Source organism: Erythrolamprus reginae, chromosome 2 (genome assembly GCF_031021105.1).
Source record: "Erythrolamprus reginae isolate rEryReg1 chromosome 2, rEryReg1.hap1, whole genome shotgun sequence".
In the NCBI taxonomy this organism is placed as follows: domain Eukaryota; kingdom Metazoa; phylum Chordata; class Lepidosauria; order Squamata; family Dipsadidae; genus Erythrolamprus; species Erythrolamprus reginae.
Window position 1 is genome coordinate 52,382,626 of NC_091951.1, and position 23,207 is coordinate 52,405,832.

The 23,207-nt window shown below is 38.0% G+C and overlaps 1 protein-coding gene across 3 annotated transcripts in view; it reads right to left on the minus strand.

The window, feature by feature from the left end:
• The window catches only part of CADPS (calcium dependent secretion activator), a 526,173-nt gene that overhangs the window by 143,601 nt on the left and 359,365 nt on the right, over positions 1–23,207 (minus strand). The window contains exons 16-18 of one of the 3 annotated variants that reach the window (XM_070738154.1): positions 21,474–21,597; positions 18,171–18,188; positions 1,051–1,157 (exon numbers count right to left, since the gene is read on the minus strand). In XM_070738154.1, coding sequence (XP_070594255.1) covers positions 1,051–1,157; positions 18,171–18,188; positions 21,474–21,597 — 249 coding nt within the window. Of the gene's footprint in view, positions 1–1,050; positions 1,158–18,170; positions 18,189–19,063; positions 19,133–21,473; positions 21,598–23,207 lie in introns of all 3 variants that reach the window. The other 2 variants (XM_070738155.1, XM_070738156.1) reach the window with 2 other exon arrangements.

Below are 23,207 nucleotides of genomic sequence, written 5' to 3' on the forward strand. Positions count from 1 at the left end.
CCCAGCGACCAGTTAGGTCCCACAGAGTGGATCTTCTCCGGGGTCCCGTCAACTAAGCAATGTCGCCTGGCGGGACCCAGGGGAAGAGCCTTCTCTGTGGCGGCCCCGGCCCTCTGGAACCAACTCCCCCAGAGATTAGAACTGCCCCCACCCTCCTTGCCTTTCGTAAACAACTTAAAACCCACCTCTGCCACCAGGCATGGGGGAATTGAGATCCTCTTTCCCCCTAGGCCTTTACAATTCTATGCATGGTATGTATGTATGTATGTTTGGTTTTTTCTATTAATTGATTTTTAATCATCAATACCAAATTACTGTTGTACACTGTTTTATTGTCGCTGTTAGCCGCCCCGAGTCTCTGGAAAGGGGGCGGCATACAAATCCAATAAATAAATAAATAAATAAATAAATATTTTGCCATTGCCTCATTTCTTTTTCAACTTCCCAATCTAGTTTACAGCTCTGGGATTTCTGACTTTGCTTAATATTTTCAGGATAAAAACTAACTGGAGGTTTGATACCTTTTATATTATAATTATTCAGCTGTTAAAAGCATGTGGCCAGAATCTGCAACATTATCCGTCATGGATAAAGTGCATACTACTATCGTGAAAGCTGAATCTAGAAATGGTGATTATTCAAGAAGACAATCTTCTTCATAGAATACGATGATGAAACTTTTGTATAAAATCCAAGAAGACATTTTATTGTAGTGCAACATTTTTACACATATGTCTTCATTAGCAATCTTCTGTGAAAGCTAATATTGAAGCTGGAACACAAATTCGGAAGGGTCCCATACAAGATACATTTTCTTGATAAAACTGCAATCAGAGTGAGTTTGCATTGTGCCTGTTACTTCAATGCACCTTTCAAATGTATTTCCTTGCAAGATTGCATTTAGTGAAATGCAAAGATATTTGCGGGAGGAGAATGGATTGTCTTACTTAAGATTTACATAGGACATAAAACATTATGTCTGCAATTTGCACAGGTATGCACTTGCTCTAATAGTTCTTGATTGGAAAATGTCAGCATACTGTTGCTCACCTCTGCGTGATGTTCTTCATTTTGCTGCAGAACTTCAATCACCAATTCCGCCAAGCGAATTGTATCTTCTAGTTTTTTGGCAGGCGTGATTAACCGACCTACATTTTCTGCAGTACAAGAACTTGAATTAAAATGGAGTGAGACAGAAGAAGCTCAATTTAAGGCCAATCGATTAGGTAGTTAATAAAAAATTGTAATAATTGCAATCTGAGAAAAAAAAATCTACATCATGCAAGGATTAAAATGCTATATAGTTAGTACTGAGCAAACTATGAAGCAACATCTGTTGTTATATTAAGAAAACAGTGCTCCAACATTGAATTTAAAAGATATGTCGAGACTGATTACCTTTGCATTGATAGCAAGTATTTAATGGAAAGTGAGAAATGTACATTTCCTAGAGACAGCATCTTTCTAGTATCTACATTAGGAATATTTAATTTCACAGTTGATACATGTCTGTGCTCTAGATCTGAAATATTTTCACAATGTGCATATTGTGTAAAATAATCTAAGAATTAGTTAATTAATGTTGAAGTGACAGATTAAAATGATCTCACCCTATTTTACATGAATAAGTTTATATTCTTTGAACTTTAAACTGGCAAAAATAGAAGAAATCTCCCATATTTATTTTTGAGAAAGCTAAGGAGCTAGAAAGGGGATGGGAAGGAGAAAATGATGATCAGCAACAAATTAGATGGATTCAATTAGAGTGATGATAGTGTATCATTAGAAGACTTAAAGGGTCAGGTTTGGGACAGATCACTCTGAAGAAGGTTTAACTACCTAGTCTCTAAAATTTGATGGCACATAAGCAAACCATATCCAAGTCAAATCATTTAAACTAAAATGGTTGTTCCTGTATCTTGCCATAATGTTTGAATATGGCATGAATGCGTACAAAAATATTGTTACATGTAGTGTAAAAATTCCCTTCGTAGTTCTTGTACACTACAATTGGCCAGAATATTTCCATGAGAGTACAAGGTTTTTTTATATATTTTCCAAAAGTCAGATCAATTATTCATTAGGATAGATGAATCTTCATTGGGATAGATGAATATTCTTTTCCTTCCTTCCTTCCTTCCTTCCTTCCTTCCTTCCTTCCTTCCTTCCTTCCTTCCTTCCTTTTATAGTTGCTCACCTTATATCAAAGTCTGGACAAGTCCCAATCAAAAATTAAAACAATATGCATAATAAAACAACACGATGCCACAATAAACCTAATAGAACATTTGTGGGAGTCCTATTTCAATTTTCTGACTTTCTAAGAAAAAGAGGACTTAAAGTCACATGCAAACATAAATTTGTATTCAATGTGTTTTTTTTAAAGAGAGGAAATGCATAAGCAAATAAGCTTTTCTTTCTACATTCCACTCCAGGTTGTCTGTCACCATCTTCCAGTTTTCAGGAACCTAGCCATATGATTGTGTAAAAAATTCCTCCTTTCCTTGATTTATGTGAAAAATCTCATGGCTTTTTAAAGACATTAAAATACCCTCCCTTTTTTACTAGCAGATGATTATAGGATCTCTTTCACCCATTTAATTCTTATTAATGTGGTCAGCTCCTTATTTTGGTTCCTATTTTATATATGCTCCCAAAATGTTATTGGATGGAAGTTTGTAATCGCTGCATTTCCTCAAATTGCAATGCACTTGTTCAACAGGCTTCCTAAATACAGATTATTATTATTATCACTATTTTGAAATTATGTATTATTTATGCTAAAGCAGTCCCCTTCAAGTTATTTCAGACATATAAGACTGCTTGCATATTCTCCTTGCTTATGTCATATTGAAGTCTTCTATGATTACTAGCCCAGCTTCAAAGGTATTGCAAAATTACTGCTTATTAGAATAAGAAACCAGGAACTGATTATGTGCACCAGAATTAATCAAAGTTTGATGGCTTATGAGCCATAATGGCACGGTGGGTAGAGTTCAGTACTGCAGGCTACTTCTGCTGACTGTTAGGCATCTACAATTTGGCAGTCTCACCAGGCTCAAGGTTGACTCAGCCTTCATCCTTCTGAGGTGGATAAAATGAAGACTCAGATTGTTTGGGTAAATATGCTGACTCTGTAAACCGCTTAGAGAGGGCATTGTGAAGTGGTATAGTGCTATTGCTGGTCAATCAGAAATTTGATAAAAGGTCATAGGCGCTTGACAAAAGGGCACAGAATCACAATTGCCTAGCAATTGGGGGTATATTAGATTAGATATAAGTGATTTTATCTGCATCCAACTAGAAAGGATCAATGTACCTGACCATTCTTCCTGCATAGATTTGATTCAAGAGTAATAGTCCATTTGTGACTATTTACCTCTTCTAAAAAACTAACAGGAAGAAAATGAAAAGCATTCTATTCTTGTTTATGTAGATTCTGTAAATAATGCAACAGGCAGCATTTTTTGATGAGGCAGAAAAAAAGGGAAAGGTGCAAGAATGGAGCAGTTCTGACAACAATCTTCCAATATTTTTTGACTTGCTACCCAATTTGTGCTACCCTAATTACTATTTATTTGATTTTTTTTTATGCTGCCCTTCTCCTTAGACTCAGTGCAGCTTACGACATGTTAGACTAGACCTTGGACACCCTTTAACTTGTGGAGGGAATATGTGCCAAAAGTTTTTTAACAAGTGATTTGCAAGATTCTGTCTATGGGCAAAATTCAAATCTATCCCAAACTTGATTTTCTTTTTCATAATGCTTTTTTGAGACAACTCTTTCAATTTATCGTGTTGTAGCTGGAGCACTGCTCAATGAAACAACAGAGTTTTCAATAACTTCATACATCATTGAAATCATACAAATTCACAGATCTCATGCAAAATGTTATGCAACAACAATGTTATTTTGTGCTGACGTTGATATTTGAAAATGTTGCATATGTCAGACATTGCTAGACAGAAAATGTGGACATTTTGAAACCAAAGCTATTTCTAAAAGCGTTGCGCTAGCCATTTCTGGATGAAAGCTTACAGTGGGAACTAGTTTCATAGAAGCTATACTATGGTAAATTAAATAGGAAATGACTAAGTTAGCAATTCGCTGAATTAAAATAAAAGATTTTTTTTTTACAGTACTTGACTCTTGTATGCCTTTCAGCATCTGATTGATCATGTTAGTCTGTGTATTAATAGATGGAGTGGGCCCAACTGGAGGTTTAGGCACTGACGATCGAGCTGTTTGCGAATGATGTTGAAAGACAACAAAAATAAAGACACACGTGATTTCATAAACAGTGACAAAAAAAAGATGGTAACTTTGAAGGAAAAGTAAGCAGAAAATGATAAAAGTACACATGGAAGAGCTGCTGTTTTGCTTATCGTCAACTCAAGTACTACACAATTATGACAACAAACATTTTTATCTCAAGTTGACAGATTCCACTACGCGAGGAAAGTTCACAATCTAAGATCCTTAAAATTCAGTGTGAATGCTAATTGTTATTTCATGTAGCCAAGTGCAAAAAGCAGGATTTTAGTACAGTCAATTAGTTTTTTTAAAAAATCTGCATGTGTCAAATGTGAAATAGCATTGCCACCCTTTTTCACCCATATAGGAAGAAATATTATCTCTATAGATTACTTCCAGACATATTCAGTGTTATTAGTTAAAAAAAGAAGAAGGAACTTCCTCAAATAAATTATTTTTCAGATACCGAGATTTTTTTAAAAAGAAAAATATTAATACAAATTTGGGCAGAAGACATATAGTAGCTAAAAAATCCGTAGTGCAATTTAAATGTGTATTCAGATCTCTCACTTCCCCCCCTTAAAATGTGTGGTATCTGATAGTTTCCAGCTTGTGATTTTCCACTTGGAATTCTAGTGTCTTTTATACTCTGGGTTGAATCATATATAAAAATTGGCCAGTTCTATCAAATATGTTACTTTGCTATTCCAAATGTTAGAATACTACAAATCAGGACTTGACCCATCTGTCATATAGTTTGTGATATCAGCCTAAGGAAGAAAATATATACAATATATAAAATATATATGTATATAATATAATATATACAGTAATAATGTATACATTATATATTAAATACATAATGTTATTCTGTATTAACACAACAACAAATTCCAAATGATGAATGTATTTGTTCCATATTTTATGTTATATTTAATTCAATATTTTAATAGCCAAAGCACTTTTCTAAACAATTCTGTCTCTAAAGATTTGGCATATTTATCTGAATGAGTTACTGCCAGAAGAGTTCCTCTTTTTCTCCCTCCCTCCCTCTGTCCTCCCCCTCCCTCTTTCTCCCTCCCCCTCTCCCTCCTTGTATTTCCAAGAAATTGAAAAGAGAGGGAGAGGAACCCCACGTTTTATAATTGATTTAAAAAATAAAATTGTGTTGATTGTATTATTTTATACTTATCAGTGTAAAAAAGGCTGTCATTTCCCTCCACTATTCTTGAATAATTCTTAAGAATTCATTAAGAATCCCAATAAATGTAGCTTCTTAACGAATTAATTCTTCATGAAGAACCTCTATAAAATTGATTGATTAAACTTGATTTAAATCCCATGCCCTGGATTATAATCCTATTTTAATTTAACTACCAATTCCAGCCTAACACACAAATGCATAATTGTAATGTTCAGAATTGGGTTTAGCTTGACTGACCAAACCAACAAAAATATAATGGAACATATAATTAGTGATACTTTGATAAATGATGCTTTTTAATCACGCTTGTTTGCATTTTATATATTTACCACACTACATTTTCTAATGTGGATTTCTTTTGCAGTACGGAGAGTTAATTCAACTTTCTGGGAAGGGGAAGGGCAAGATATAATGTGGAGAACATGTAATGCTGGTGTCTCAGGTTCGATTTTTGCCATTGATGGTGACATATCTGAGCAAATCCCCCGCACAATGCACGTTTTTGAGCCCCTGTTCAAACTGCCATAAGAACAAGGATGCCCTTTTTATTCCAAGATATTACATTTTAAGTGGGCTGACATATTTATGGATTTGGGGTTTTGAAGGTAGAACGTACCATTCTACCATTCCATCTCCTTCCTTAGCATTCTCTTAGGTTCATATTTGTAAATGAGTAAACATATGAATAATCTATTTTAAAATAGCAACGAAGCTAGTGGCAGGAGGACTTTCTGGAGGACAATGGCAGCAAATTTCTTTTTTTGAGCAGGGAGAAGATTGTCACCCACTCATTTGTGCCTCAAGTCCAGATTAGAATGACCCATCAGGAGCAATTGCTCTGGAGGTTAAAAGAACTGTAAGGTTCCCTGTCAATTTACTTAAGAATAAGGTCTTCCAAAAAGCAATTGGTACACTGCGTATCCATGAAAAATGGTAAGTGAACTACAAAACAAAGGTGCAAGCCATCTTCCTTAGAGTTATGTACAAAGAGCTGAATGCCACATCTATTGTCAAGGTAAAGATAGAGATTCCCTTATCACATACGTGCTAGTCATTCTCAACTCTAGTGGCTGGTGTTCATTTCTCATCTCCTCTTCGCTTTCAAAGCCGAAGAGCCAATGCTGCCCGAAGACGAATCCAAGCATGACTAAACGCCAAAGGTGCACAGAACGCTGTTACCTTCCCACCAAAGTGATCCCTATTTTTCTACTTGCATTTTTACATGCTTTCGAACTGCTAGGTTAGCAGAAGCTGGACAAGTATCGGGAGCTCACTCCGTTATGTGGCATTAGGGATTTGAACCACCAAACTGCCGACTTTTCCGATTCACAAGCTCAGTGCTTTAGCCACTGAGCCACTGGATCCCTGTACATCTTTTGCAAGAACAAACAAACAGCAGATCCTAATTTTCCAATGCAGGGTACTTTTTTCAACTAGGAGAAAATCTCTGAATGCTTATGGACATATTTATGTGCATATATCGCTGCAAATATTCTCACAATCTTTACTATTCAAAATAACCATGCCTCTACTGTAGAACAACACTCAAATCTCAACATTCTCACATGTTTCAATTGTGATGAATGTTTTAAATACATATTTTCTATGCAACCTATACAATTAAGGTTAATTACAGGTTTTATATTTTAACCTATTTTCTTCTTCTTTTTTTGCAGCAAAAATAAGCTTATATTCCAAACAAAGGAAACCTCATTTTTCACTGACTAAAGAAGGAACAGGGGAAAAAAATAAACACTATTTCTACTCCAAAACAACTGGACTTTGCTGTTATCGTTGGCATTCTATTAGAGTTTGTTGCAAAATCAAAACCAGAAGCACATAGAGATTCCACTGGATTCAATAACTTCTTTATAAATATAATAATAGATTTACAATACCATTACCAGATTATTCTTCAAGTAAACACAAGCAGGAGAGTTAGTTTCATTTCAGCAGAGCAGTGCGGAGTGGACAGAGTCCAGAGTGGACAAGAGAGTATAGAGTGGGGAGTAAACCATGCCCAGTCTTAAGCCTAAGTTTTCAGTTTTGAGTCTCTGCACAGAATCAGAAGTGGTTAGCTTCCATTGGCTGACTGAGTTGCTATGCCTATTCATTGGAAGACCTTGTTACCATTGGCTCTCCCAGTTCATGAATATCTTTACACATTTCTGTTTCTTTGACACTCCCCACAAAAAGTTTAGCAATTCAGTCTTTTGGTCGGCTTCTCTATAATATTGCTTGAGCCATAAAACAAAAAACACACCTAGGATGTAAGCAGGAACTTCATTTAGCAAACTTTTCCTAATCTTGGCTAGGCAATTAAAAGTTTGTTAAAACCTATTTCACAAGAAACTAAGATCGATAAGCCAACTTCCCTGGCCTTCTAACATTCCATTTCATTTCATAAAGACAGAAATGACAAGTTGCAGAATCAAACAGGTCAAGGAAGGATTTTAGCTTCAGAGGGCAAATAACCATTTCCCCTCTCCTGCAACCCCTCAATTCTGCCTTTACTTGATAGAATGGAATTGTAGTCTTTTCCACTTTATAGTATATTAATTATAATCAAATAGGATACATGATCACCATAACTATCCAGTAATCTATATAATGTCTAAGATAAGAGTATGTTGAGATAAACGTTTTCTATCTCCTCTGTTCTGCCATTCTGGACTCTGCAAAATTTGGCAAGGAAGTTGACTAAGTTCACCAAGCGATATTAAAATCCAGGTTTTTAAGCAGCCCACTGCTAGTTTCACATTGGACTCTTATCAGTCACCATGAGAAAAACAGGTCTGCAGATTTAAACAGCCCTGAAATGGGGCACCTGATCTCTGCTCTTTGACAACGCTTTTAACAATGACAAAGCACAGTTTCCATTTTGCTCTCATAATCTCCCTGCTGAATCAGGTCAAGAACCCATCTCACACTGTTATTTTCCAATAACTGCTATTCAGAGGAAAAATACCTCTAATCCCGGAGAGAGCATACTGGCATGACTAATAGCTGTTCTTATCCTCTATGATCTCCTTTGGAATTCACCTAAATTAACGGCCAAGCTTCATCTTCTTGTTGAAGATTTCCTGTTGCTTCAGAAAAGGGCAAGTAGCATTGTATCTGCAGATCCTTTTCTTGGGTAAATTGGCTGAATTGCAATATCAACATTTCATTTGAACAAGGAGGGAAAAGTAATAGGAATCATAGAATCACAGGGTTGGAAAGGAACTTGGAAGTCTTCTGTGGCAGGAGGTCATAGATTAGATTAGATTAGATTTGGAAGAGACATTAGAGGTCATCTAGTCCACCCCACCCCCCAGGCAGGAGTCCCTCCATAATTTCAGACAAATGGCAGTCTAATATCCTCTTGAAAATCTCAAGTGTTGGAGCTCCCACGACCTGCAAACTGTTCCACTGGTTGATCGCTCTCACTATCAAAATGTTTCTCCTTATTTCCAGGTTGAATCTCTCCTTGGTCAGTTTCCATCCATTGTTCCTTGTCTGGTTTTCTGGTACTTTGTAAAACAGTCTGACCCCCTCCTCTCTGTGGCAGTCCCTCTATCATGTCTCCCCTGGTCCTTTTCTTCCCCAGACTGTTTCTGCAATTGTTATTTGTATGTTATATTCTCTAGTCCCCTAATCATCCTGGTTGCTCTCCTCTGCACTTTCTCTAGAATTTCAATATCTTTTTTGTAGTGTGATGTCCAAAACTGGATGCAGTACTCTTGGAGTTGGAGACTTTGGCCTGCCACCCATGGTGGCTTCTGGTAATTGCTTTCTTTATGCAACCATGCTGCTTTTACCTGGGGTCTCTTATTTTTCTTTCTCTCTGGTGATGTGGGCAATTGGACTTTTATAAGCTAATTTTTTTCAGTTTCCCAATCATCCTGAATTGTTTTTCCAATTCAGGTCAACCTAAGGCATTGAGAAAGTCAACTCAGATCTAGTATCTTAAAATTGGCTTGAAAAAAAACACAGCTAATGGTATTTTGCAGGCCTTTGAAAGGGTTTTAAGGGTGGGGAGAGACCATTTGCCTTGCTCTTCCTGCTGACCACCCTAGGGGTGAAATGTTCCTAATTCACTCATGCCTGTCAGTCATCAGACAGCCGGTCATGAAGGGAGTGTGAGGCTCCGCCCACTCACTCAAATGCTGCCATTTTGGTTCTTTTACTTTCTGCGCATGCACAGAATGCTTTGTGTATGCACATAGGGTAAAAGAACCCTATGTCCTCGGAGAGGGTCGGCAAATCCATCCCTCCATCCCTCTATCCCTCCATCCCTCCATCCAACTATCCATCTATCCATCAAATCATCCATCCATCCATCCATCAATCAATCAATCCATCCATCCATCCATCCATCCATCCATCCATCCATCAATCCATCAATCCATCAATCCATCAATCCATCCATCCATCCATCAATCCATCAATCCATCCATCCATCAATCCAAATGGGTGCGTCCAGGCAGGTGGGTGGAGCCTCACACTCCCTTTGTGATTTGCTCTCCAACGATTGACAAGCACAAGTGAACCGGGATCATTTCACTCCTAGACCACCCCTTGAACTATTGATATTTACTAGAGTAAAAAAAATCAAGATGGCAGACGAACCCTAGACCAAAACCTCATGTTTTTGTACGTCTACAAAATGATGTATATAACAAAGAGTTGGAGCTTTGTTTGCCCAGTTGCAACTTCCCTCTTAGCTTTTTTGAGTCCCTCCCATGCTACAAACTGCAGAGAAAGACCAAAATCTGAGTATCATTAGAAAGGGAAAGCAAACTCTCTCTGATCACCTTCTGTATAATATGGATTAGAAAAGGACAGATTGCGAGGAGTGACCCTCCTTGACTCTTGTAGTAAGATCTATGCCTTTTTAGAAACACAAGCTTTGTGAAAGTTTGTTGCCTATGCACACCTCACATTCACCCAATCAAGTTATGTATGCTGAAACCAACGAGGTTTATACATAATTGGAACCCTCAGTTGGTGAATTAGTAACTATGGAACCCTTCTGAGGACAAAGCATTTCTTTTGAGTGGAAAGACATTTTTTTCTGAGGTTGCCAAAGCCAGAGAACAATTGCACCCCCAAGAGTGCAATCACACACCAATTCTGCCACCATCTTTAAATATGTTTTAGCATTTGAATTTGCCAGCAGCTGTGCATTTCTGCCAGACATCTGTGGTGACCTGGATGGGAAATAAAGTTTCAAAGTGGTTTGGTATTTCAATCCTGTAACTATCCAGGGGGGGCTGGTTCAATTGCAACTTCTGTTGTGATATTTTTGGGTAACTTCCACAGCATGTATCTGGGTGTGCATCAGGAAAACCAGAGAAGAGAAAATTGAAGGAAGGAGGGCGGAGATATGGAGAAACAGAACAGCCCAAAGCAAAATTCATTCTGCTGCCTGAGTCCCAGCGACTGGCTAGGTCCCACAAGGTTGGCCTTCTCCAGGTCCTGTCAACTAGACAATGTCGCTTAGGGGAAGAGCCTTCTCTGTGGGGGCCCCGGTCCTCTGGAATCAGCTCCCCACAGAGATTCCCACTGCCCCCATCCTCCTTGACTTCTGTAAGAATCTTAAGACTTATCTATGCCGCTAGGCTTGGGGTCATTAGATTCTACCTCCTTGGCCGACGAATTATATATATGCTGTTGCTGAGTGGGAATGATTAATTTTTTAATATAATGGGGATTTTAGATTAGATAAGTGGGTTATATATTAATTAGATTTAGGATTTGTATTGTATTGTTCTTTTTATATGTTGCAAGCCAACCCAAGTACCCGGAGAGAGGTGGCATATCAATCCAATAAATAAATAAATCCAATAAACAAATCCAATCAATTAATCAATCAATCAATCAATCAATCAATCAATCCAATAAATAAATAAATCCGATAAATAAATAAATCCAATAAATAAATAAATAAATCCAATAAATAAATAAATAAATCCAATAAATAAATAAACAAATCCAATAAATAAATCCAAATAAATAAATAAATAAATCCAAATAAATAAACAAATAAATCCAATAGATAAATAAATAAATAAATCCAATAAATCCAATAAATAAATCCAATAAATCCAATAAATAAGTAAATAAATAAATAAATCCAATAAATAAATCCAATAAATAAATAAATAGATAAATAAATAAATAAATCCTATAAATAAATCCAATAAACCAACCAACCAACCAACCAATCAATAAATAATGGCCATACTGGCTAGCCTTATCAAGTTGCCCCTAAAATGCAAAGCATGTGACCTCTACATTGGATCGAGCTGTTAACAACAAATCGACAACTTCCATCCATTTTGGGATGGTTTTTAAAAAATTCTTCTTCTTCCCTAAACGGATTTGTATAAACAGCAACAACAAAAACAAAAGTATTTCCGAAGGCAATCGGGAAGATCTGCGCATCTTTCCTGCCGTCTGCACCGAGCACCACCGCAATCATTAAAATACCCCTGCTGATTCCCTGCTGATGCCAGCGAGTGCATAGCGATGTCTCCTTGCTAAACACTGGCAGGAGACACAATTGCTGCATGCTACGTTACAAAGGCAATGGGGGAGCAGGGAGAACATCAAATTGCTACATCGTCGAAAGTCCAAATGATGCCCATCCTTATTGCTTCGAAGATAAATTTACTCCCTTTGAGAAAAGAAAAAAAAAAGAGAACTTTGCCTTTTCTTTTTTTTCCAAATTTATGCGTGTTGTGTGTTCTAAACAGATTGAGCTTCCTAGGGCTGATTTACACTAGCTGTTGGCCTCAGTGTCAATAGCTTCAGAAAGCACAGGGCTGGCTGGCGTACGAGACAAATGGGCCTCTCTTCTTGCAGAGGTAGATGTGAAGAGGCAACTCCATAGAGGAACTGTCAGCTGTGATGTCTACTGGGGCTTTTCAAACATGTCCCCCTGTGACTGCAGAAGTCAGGGTTGCTGTGCAGAAATCTCTATCCAGAGGGAGGATTCATATCTGCAGCCCTGTAAGGTACGAGGAGGTGTTGAAATGAACGGAGCTGTCTAGGCTTCCAGTCCTGTCACCCAGCCATCCAATTCTGAGGATTATGCAGCCATCCATGCATTTTACCCTGAAGAATCACGGATGGAGCTGCTAGCATCCTGACTATTCAGGGTGCACTTGCGGACAATTAGGAAATGACAACACCTCTGGGACACTGATTTCACTTTCTAAACATTATTCATAATTTTTTCCCCCTCTGGGTGACTGGGCAGAATTTAACATGCCAAGCATTTCCTCTACTCTTCTTTCTTTTCACTTTTGTGTTTCGGGTGTGGGCTTCTGTCGGAGCTAAGGAAAGAGAAACCAACTTTGACAATGCAGGAGTTTTGCAGACTAGATGGACCATGAGGTCTTTTTCTGCCGTCAATGTTTCTATGTATTCTCGGTGTGTCAGAGCACTGCTGAAATTTGGGACTGTCCTCGACACGGCTATGCTTACAGCTTGGCCTCTTCTTATCTTTTACATTATAAATTACTGCAGATATGGCATTTGTGCTACCATACTGGACTCTGTTAAATTCACACTTAAATGAAGAGGTGAGTCACAGGAACAATTCACCACCTCGATTTTCTGCTTGTTAAAACTAATACGGATTGGCGGCAGGCTACAGGAAAGCCACTTTCAAGGGCTTCCCTGAAGCCTGCTAGCCACTGACAGGAGTTAATTTCTCCAGCTGCTAGGTCAGCCAATCAGTGGCAGCTATGCAAATAACTACTATGTCTGTCCATCTGTCCATAAAATTTCTCGTGTGTCCAATCACACTTGGCCAATAAATAATTAATAATAATAATAATAATAATAATAATAATAATAATAATAATAATTTATTAGATTTATATGCCGCCCCTCTCCAAAGACTCGGGGCAGCTCACAACAATGTATATATAAAGAATTCTATACTATTCTATTCTATTCTATTCTATTCCATTCCGCTCCACTCCATTCCATTCTATTCCACTCCACTCCACTCCATTCCACTCCATTCCATTCCACTCCATTCTATTCCACTCCACTCCACTCCATTCCACTCCACTCCATTCTATTCCACTCCATTCCATTCCATACCATTCCATACCATTCCATTCCATTCTATTCCACTCCATTCCATTCCACTCCACTCCATTCCATTCTATTCCACTCCATTCCACTCCATTCCATTCCACTCCATTCCATTCTATTCCACTCCATTCTATTCCACTCCATTCCATTCCATTCCACTCCATTCCACTCCACTCCATTCTATTCCACTCCATTCCACTCCACTCCATTCCATTCCATTCCATTCCACTCCATTCCATTCTATTCCACTCCATTCCATTCCACTCCACTCCATTCCATTCCACTCCATTCTATTCCACTCCATTCTATTCCACTCCATTCCACTCCATTCCATTCCATTCCACTCCACTCCACTCCATTCCATTCTAACAGACTCTTTTTCCTCAACTCACACAGTTAAAAATGCCCTTGATATGGTTATGCCTACAATTTATGCCCCTATAATCCTGGAGAAATGTGTTGTGTTTTTATAACACAACACAGCGGTATCTTTCTTTTGACTCTAGAGCATAATGCTGGAAATGACACTAGTTATATATTCCCCTTTAAAAACGGTCTTGGGTCAAGTTAGTGGAGGTTTACTACATTTTAGATTTGTGTTGCATCCTTTTTTTTTTTACAGGTAGCTTTTGGGTAACATCAAAATGGAACCTGACCATCACGGCCATAAATGGTGATGGTCATAAAACAAGTGATCAGATAACATTTTAAATGACCTTTTTTAAATGCTGGTTTTAATCCCAAAGGTACTTTTTCAAGAGGCAACTGGACTTTCTTTGAAGAGGTTTCATTTCTCATCCAAGAAGATTCTTCAGCTCTGACTGGACGTGGGGAATGGAAGGATCCATTTTGCTTGCAGACTGCTGGTCATTTGTATTCTTTTAGAGAGTTATTGAGGCCACCCGGAGGTCCTTAGGATCACCTAAGTAGGGCAAATGGGTGTGGAGCCTATGCAGTAAATGGGATCGGTGATCTGGTAGGACATTTTAGTGGGCTCTGGATGCCGGCATAGGCGCGCCACTGCATGAGAAGCAAAAAAAGGTGAAAATTGCTAAAGTCTTGCCCGCATGAACCTCCTCATGTGAGATTTTGCTTCGGGTGCATGCACAGAAGTGAAGTCTTGTGCAGGAGCACAAGTGCACTTGTTGGGCACACGCGCAACCACGCTAGCCTCAGGATCCCGGTACCAGTAGGAAAAGGTAAATGGAGCCCTTCACCGAGCCTATGTCAAAATTGTACAGCCCTCTCTCCACAGAGGAGGGGGGGAATATGACATCATCTATACCCAGTCCACAACATAGTCCTTTCACTACTTCCCAGAAGGCTCCACACCCATTTGCACTACACAGGTGACTCTGAGGATACATATAAACCCCCAAGTAGCCTCAACAACTCCCTCAAAGAAGGCAAATGACAAGCTATCCACAAGGAATATAAGGAAGGAATATAAAACCCATTTCCTCACCATCCAGTCAGAGTTGAAGAAGCTTCTTGGATGAGAAGCGAAATGTCTTCAAAGAAAAAAAGAACAAGATAGTCCAGTTGTCTCTTGAAAAAGCACCTTTGGGATAACCATGACTTGGATGACTGAAAATCTCCATGGACATTTTATTTATTTATTTGTTTGTTTGTTTGTTTGTTTGTTTGCTTGCTTGCTTGCTTGCTTGCTTGCTTGCTTGCTTGCTTGCTTGCTTGCTTGCTTTGCTTGCTTGCTTGCTTACTTACTTACTTATTTATTTGAGTTGGAAGGGACCATACAGGCCATCAAGTCCAACCCCCTGTTCAAGCAGGAAACCCTTTGCTGGTGGTAGTTAAGCATATACCATGCTTAACTACTAAGTGCTAAGTGAACACACAACAAACCAACAGTCATTAAGTAAATCAATGGTCCACCTGGGCTGTTTTCCCCTGAAACCAGAAGTAAATGCTGTTTTTCAGCAAAAGCATCATAAAATGTGACTGCAGAATATTGCAAACAGATGTAAATGTGGTCAGTTCCCAAGCACCTGAAGTCGACATACACTCTCATCAGGATTGGGCTACTGCTCGGATGGGAGGGTGGGGGGATGCAGTGGGGTAGTGAAAATGGAGCTCCATCCCAGAGCACCCATTTTGCACTGAAAGATGTTGAAAGAAAATGCAGGGCGTCCTGCATAAGCCACGCCCACAGTGTGGTAGTAAAAAATTTGGTAGCCCTTCACTGACTCACGTATACAAACAAAAAGTAGCCTACAAATTCTAATTAGTATAAGCCACTGTAAAATCACTCATATCAAATTCTGATCAATCCAGAAGTACACTCTCAAAATCTGCTAATCCTCAGGATCTGCTAAACCTTGTATTTCTTTGCAAATCAGTACAACCAAAATTCAAATTACTCTAGAATTTTAGTCGCAAAGTTTAATGCCATGAATTATTTTATGAGAGCTGCCGTAAAGGTGGTTGAAATGGAAAAAAAGAAAACTCCAAATAAAGAATGTTCTCTAAAATTAGAACAATGTTTTAACATATGGAAATCTTCACCATATGTTCGTATGATGTCCACAAACTGGAAGTTGGAAATAAATGCATGGGGAATATAGTTTAACAAATTCACACAACCTTTCCTGATGTTAGAGGAGAGGTGGGTTCCTACCAATGCGATCCAGTGCGCACGCTCCAGTATTGGCCCACCAATGACACAATTTTGGCATGATGGCCCCAGTGCTATTTTTGCTGATCCGCATGTGCCACCATCTATTTTTTGTAAATTATTGTGGGGGGGGGGTTGGGTCTCTGAGCATGCACAAAAGTAAAATCTCGCAAGGGGATGTGCACGCATGTGAGCTTAGCGAGAGTGCATGCACAAAATGTTGTGATGCACACTGGTAGGAAAGGTAAGAGGAACCCGCCCCTGTGTTAGAGCCCAATTCTATAACTTCCTTAAAGCTTTCAGGGCACAGGTTTCTGGACTAGAAAGTAATCTAACAGGTGTGACTACAAGGCCAGGTCAAAAAAAATATCAAGATGGTGCTTGCAATGGATTGGCTAAAATGCCGCTAATTTTTGTTAACATCTGTCATGACTTTTTTAACCGTAGCCTTTTGAAAGCTAAATATAATGTGGACAAATAAATAATATTATATTAATGTCTCAAGACAAGTGATGCAGCTTCCACATATTACTACAAACACTCAAGTGCTAGAGATGGATGATTCTCACAGGCATTGTTGATATTAACCATTATGGACATATCTGGTGATCCCCCCCCCCCAGAAATAAAAATAGTCTAGTGACCTGGATATTCAGGTTTCTTGACATGTTTATGATTCACAGCAACAGTGCCATTATTTTAGTCTTTTCATGAGATTTGCCTGCGTGAAGGCTATTTTCTCATAATTGACTATTCTTTCCGAGGTTCATCCATGTCTAGTGCCAATCCACCAACATTTAATCAGATGGAGGCATTTTTACAAGTTAGGATGCCTGATCCTGTTGGGGTCACCACTAATCATGTGCAGTGTCTCCATCTAGACATTGATGACTGCAGAACACCTAGCACTTTCTTTCCTTGACACATATTATCAGTATAAATTGCACATGGCTGTGGACACTTGTTTAAAATGAAATTGCTGATGAGAATGGCAAGTCAGAGCGCTTTTATTGTTATGGCCTTTTGAGAGGGACAAGGCATTGCTCAGTTAAATGGGGTATATTACTCTTCATTTCAGTGACCCTGTATTCCTTGTACAATGCAGTTTGTTGTGGTATCAGAGAATGCCTGTGAAATTAAAAATAAAATTCACACTGAACAAGTTGCAGCTATTTCTCTCAAATGTGACCTGAGGAAAAGCTGGTCAAAAAAATTCTGTTTAATTCTTCTTTCAAAAAGTGATTCCTGCCAAAACAGTTCAAAATCAAGAAAACACAAAGAAAAAGGCTAAGAGGAGACGCTAAAAGTAACGGTTAAAATTTTAAGACATTTCAGAAAAATGGTACTTATATGCAGAAGTCATGACAGAGGTCTAAAAGATTTGAGGGAGCATTAAAGATTTTTTTAAAAAATCCCAACTGTTTTCCTTGCTGTATAACACCACCACATTACAAACAAAAAAATTACGACAAACATGACTTCTCTCTGTTGTTAGTTACACATTAACAAGGAAACCATTCTACCCAAATGGGGCCAAAACAGAAGATGTGAAAAACAAAAATGAGAATTAGTTTATATATCAAACAGTGATTTGAACAAAAAGTCAGATTGTTAATATTTTGGGGCACCAAAATGTAAGCGACTATGTATATTAGGTTTTGTGTGTGTGTCTGTGTGTGTGTGTGTGTGTGTGTGTGTATGAATGAATAGTTTCTTTGTTAGACTGTGCCTCACTGCTAAGAAAATTGCATTGTTATTTCGGTGTAAATTTATGTAAGGGGAAAGAACAATACTACTTAAATGAAGTTAGACAGCACAAATTAACTCCTTAAGGATTACTGCAACTCCAATGTTTCTCTATACGGAGCACATATCTTAAGGAGCTTTGAAAAAAACCAAAAGAAATATATATAAATATATATATATATAAATATATATAAAACTCAACAATCCTAGCAATTTATAATTCATATACAGATGTTCACCTGCATCCTTTTGATTCTCTATATGAAAGAGAGAGAAAGCAACAAGGAGAAAAAGAGAGAAACAAGAACAGATATGCAGAATTAATGAGCAAGTGGATCAAAATGCCCCCAGTTATGTGTGATATATGACATTCATAAAGAAAAGAAGTTGCCCAATCTCTCCCGCCCACCCAAAAGCATGGAGATCATAATACCATGTGTCTTGCCAAGAAAGAATTTAATCATTGTGCAAAGAAAAATAAATGAGTGTTGAAGTGGTTTCCCTCTGCAAACACATACTGCGAATTAGATCAGCAAATGAATATACATAAAATATGCTCCATTCAAAGGTTGCTATTGAAAGAAACCAAAAATAGCACTCTATTTGAGAAATAACAGACAAGAGACGTGAAAGAGCTGATGTCCAACGAGGATGTTTTTCGGTGGTTTTTATGCAGAGCTTGTTACACACTTTCAGAAACCAAAAACATTCAGGAAATGTTTCGTAGCTCAACTGTAACTCCGTGCACCCCGGTGTGGTAACTCCCTTTTGATTGTGTACCAGTGACAAGTGTTTACAAATTGGGGTTTACACATAAGCAAAGTAAAAATGCATTCAGGTCACAGACAGAAAGAACGGAAAAAAAACTTACAGACAAATTGGAGTTTGTCACAAACAAACAAACAAAAAAACCCAAAACAACCCGGCTGGATTTTTCTAACCTGGTTTTTAGGTTGATTAAAAAGTGACTCGACCTCTCACAAGTGGGCTTTCACAGACAGAGGCAACAGACAAGCCAATGCTAAAAGACTCAAAGCGAGGAAAATGAGTTGGTTTGGCTCTGGATTGGACGGAGGAAATGAAAACGGAGAAGAGTGAAGGCAGCATGGAGACGTGGAAGGAAGGTACTCACGAATGGTTAAATCCATCACTTGAGAGGCCAAGCAGAAGACAGGATGCTCATACATTTCTCTCTTTTTCCCTATAAAAGAGGATTTGGGCATGCAAGAGGCTTAGGTCAGAAGTTAAGAGGTTATAGGTCATAGGTCAGAGGAAAACTTTACATTAGCTTTAAAGGAAAGTAGCTGTAGAATATTTGGGGATACATACAGGAAATAAAATTAAAATAATAGGAAAAAAAGGAGATTTAAAATTGGGTGTTTACTGGATTAACCATTCAGCATGCTCATGAGTCACAAAAGAGATTGTGCCCATGATTCTAAGGGTTTGTTCTGAATTCTTGGTAGAAATATAATGATCAGAACATCACAAACAGGAGGAAATAGAATTATGTTGATTTAAGGCTCCGAGATACTAAGGAGTTTAGCCTTTAGTATCTAAGGTTTTCACAGGTATTTCTTCATAAACATAGCCTCAAACAGCATTGCTAATCATCGTCACTTATCTTAATTTTAACGTAATCTAGATATTGAGACAGAATAAAAAGCATTTCATTTCCAAATGAATAGATTCCTTTTAGGAAACAAATTGCACAAATTGCACATGTGTGTATATATATATATGTATATGTAAAGTTAAAAACAATTTTAAAAAGCATCTCCTAGTGAGTGGACTATGCTCATGAGAGAAAACCTGAGGCATGCAACTTGCTGATGTTGGGTTGTTTCAATTAACAATCCCAGCATGCTTTGAAACTGACGCAACCACTTTTTCTAGAGGCAACATAAAAAAGTGGCTGAACCAACCACAAACAAGGAAAAGGAGAAGCAGAAGAGAGCAGGTAGTGTGGGATGAAAGTACTTCTCTGAAAACAACAGCTGGATTTAAAAGAGAGAAAGAAAGAGAGAGAGAGAGAGAAAGAAGAGAGGAAAACTTAAAATAAAAAAGTTTGTTGCTTCAAAGTTTCCCAGACCTAAAGTCACAGTGCCAAAAAAAGAGGGCAGAGAATTAACACAATCAAGAAGAATTGAGGCACAAAAGGAAAGTACACGCTAACTGTTCTACATTTTTGGGAAATGAATGCATTTTTACTTACAGATCATAAAGTTTGTTTTTGCATAGATATATCTGAAAGAAGAGAGGCACAGCTTACCGACAAAGTTAGTTAGGGTTATACAGAGCCCAGGGTCTATTCAAAAGGAAAAATAACAAGCCCAAAGGTGCTTTTTTCTACTGGAGTTCTCCCATGTCTTCATGAAGCAGATTTAAACATTGAAATTTGTAACAGAGTTCACCAATTAAAACCCGTGAAGTAGAAGGCTTGGATAAATTGCTTGATAGCTCAGCACTCAAGAGACTTGCTTCCCTTCTCTATTTTCACTGCTCATTATGGAGTCAAGAGTTGATAAACATCCTTTTAGTGCCCAATTCTTAAGTGTTTCTCACTGGATGCATAACAATGAATTCATTACCACTGGTACACAATTTGCATTGTCAATGGGGGAAAAAACATTGAAAGAGAGAGGAAGTATATCAGTGTACAGACCCTGGAAATATGTGACTTATCACAACAGACCTTCTGACAAGCAAGGACTAGAAAAAAGAAATTGAATAGTGATATTCATTCTGCCAGTGTTATTCCTCCAAGTGAACACAGTAAAGCTTGAGCTTACAGGAACAAGAAACCACCATCCATATTGCATGATCCCACGTTTCACATTTCACAGCAAGATATTTAACCGGAGTTTTACATTACTATTCAGCAACTACCGAGTAACAATGAAAATTGATGAATGCATTAAAGATCTATTCGCATGTATAATTAGATTCCTGCCAAAAGCGTATCTTCAAGCAAGTTTTAAAATGTCTTTTTTGATGGCTACATGTGTCTTTGGTCACTAATTGTTATTCTTTCCTAATGTAAAAGGTCAGCAATATCATCTGCGGCAAATTTAGAGTGACAAGAATGAGATCTGAAGCCAGCACAAGGCCAACTGACTTGACAGGAGCTGCTATACAAAAAGGGAAGGTGGCAAGCATTATCCAGGGAAAAATAGACATTTTTAATTAGCTTCTAAAGAAACGAATGCAGTGCAAACATTTCTGAGCATTCTGCTAATTCAGTTGTCCAGTGGGCCCACTGTCACAAACAGTGATATGTTGATTTCACTCTCTCTCTTTTTGTTTTTGGTTTTTTTTTGGGGGGGGGAGTTGGTAAGGGAAAATATATGACAGATTTCTTTTTCTATTCTTTGCAAGATTATTCTATTCTCCATTTAGCGTTATGTTTTAAAAAATCTATTTACGTCTGCTTATCTGGCAATGATATATGCAGATGATCTTTATTTTTAACACAGCTTTTAAAAATCTTCTTCGCTGAAAGAGGACGCTAACATTGAAGTTAAAAATTAAATTTACCTTACCTTCGATTTTTGCATATTCTGATAGCCGGGTATAGTTAGTCAATGCAGCTTGTTCTAAGCATTTACGGATGACAGCTTTTACCTCCTCTTGAGGGACAGGAGTAACTATGTCTTTCATCAAAACCTTGACATAAGGAAGCATTGATTTATTATGTCTTCTTAATTATTATTATTTGCAAAATAATCTACCCTCCCAATGCCCTTTGTCTCCCTCTCCTGGCTAGAAAAAAAGACAGCAGTAGTCTTATCCATTGGTCTTTGAAACATTGGGACTGGGCCTCTGAGGCCCACACTCTGGTTTTATCATTTATGTTTTGAAGCATGAAAGGATGAAGGATGTGCAACAAATCTACATAAGATGCACATTTTATAAAACGTTTACGCATGACATCTCAAAGTCACGATTTCCTTTCACCTTTACCAAGCTAGATTTTTGACCAAATTTGAATTTAATTACATTCTTATACCGCAACATAATAGAGCAATATCGTCTGATTTCACCAATTTATTTATTTTATTTTATTTTATTTATTAGATTTGTATGCCGCCCCTCTCCGTAGACTCAGTTGATGAAACTCCAGCCATAATAACCAATACTGTTCTTAAGATGCTACAGGACTGCGTGATTTGTAAACTGAACGTCTCTGGTATTTACATTTTCAAAGAAATTTATGGCTGTGAAATCAGCCCTGCATATGGCATTAATGTACACATCCGTAAAAAAAAATAAGTCACAGCTCCATTTGATAAAATACCATGGATTATGTGATAAGAGTACAGATTGGTTTTCTATGATTTATAGAATGTTTTAATTATATGCAACCATCCTTTAGAATAGCAAGCCTCCTGAAGAAATTTCCATAATGCTGATGATTTGAATCAAATCCATGGCTGCGCAAGAATCTATTTGAATCTATCCACGGCTGCCTCTAGAATCAATTTTTTATGGAAAGAATAGTTTTCTCCCCAGTGTATTGCTGAGCAAAAGCAGCCTTCGCTCTCCACAATGAAATAAAGCCTCTTTTTTTTTAGGAGAAAGGTAGCTCAGTATTCTGTGCACTACCATAATCGAAACACAGCTCACTCTCTATATATGAAGCTTCACTGAATGGATAGGTCGATTACTTCAGATACAGTGGAGCTACTGGGAGGACCATAACTCCTGGAAGGACAACTTGAGTAAGTCCAACCATGTAAACTAGCTCAGGGATCTCCAACCTTAGCAAGTTTAAGACTTGTGGACTTCAACTCCCAGAATTCCTCAGCCAGCTTTACTTTGCTGGCTGAGGAATTCTGGGAATTGAAGCCCACGAGTCTTAAACTTGCCAAGATTGGTGAGCCCTGAACTAGTGTCTACAATGCTTAGGATGAAAGTAGGATTAATACAATTATGCACACACGGAGAAAAAAAAATTCTCCTAGTCATCGTTTCCAAGAGGATAGAGAGGCAAATTAACTTCCTATCTTCAAACCAATATAATCCAAACCAATTTAAATCCTAGTAGACAAAGATGGCCAAATGTGTAAACTTGCTCATTGCCTTACCTTTTCAACAATCTTAACAAAATAACAAACTTGGAAGGGACCTTGGAGATCTTCTAGTCCAAGTCCCTGCTCAAGCAGGAAACCCTATACCAGTGATGGCAAAACTATGGCAAGTGGTGGCACATGGAGCCATATCTGCCGGCATGTGAGCCATTGCCCTAGGTTAGCTCCAGTGCGCATGTGCGTGCC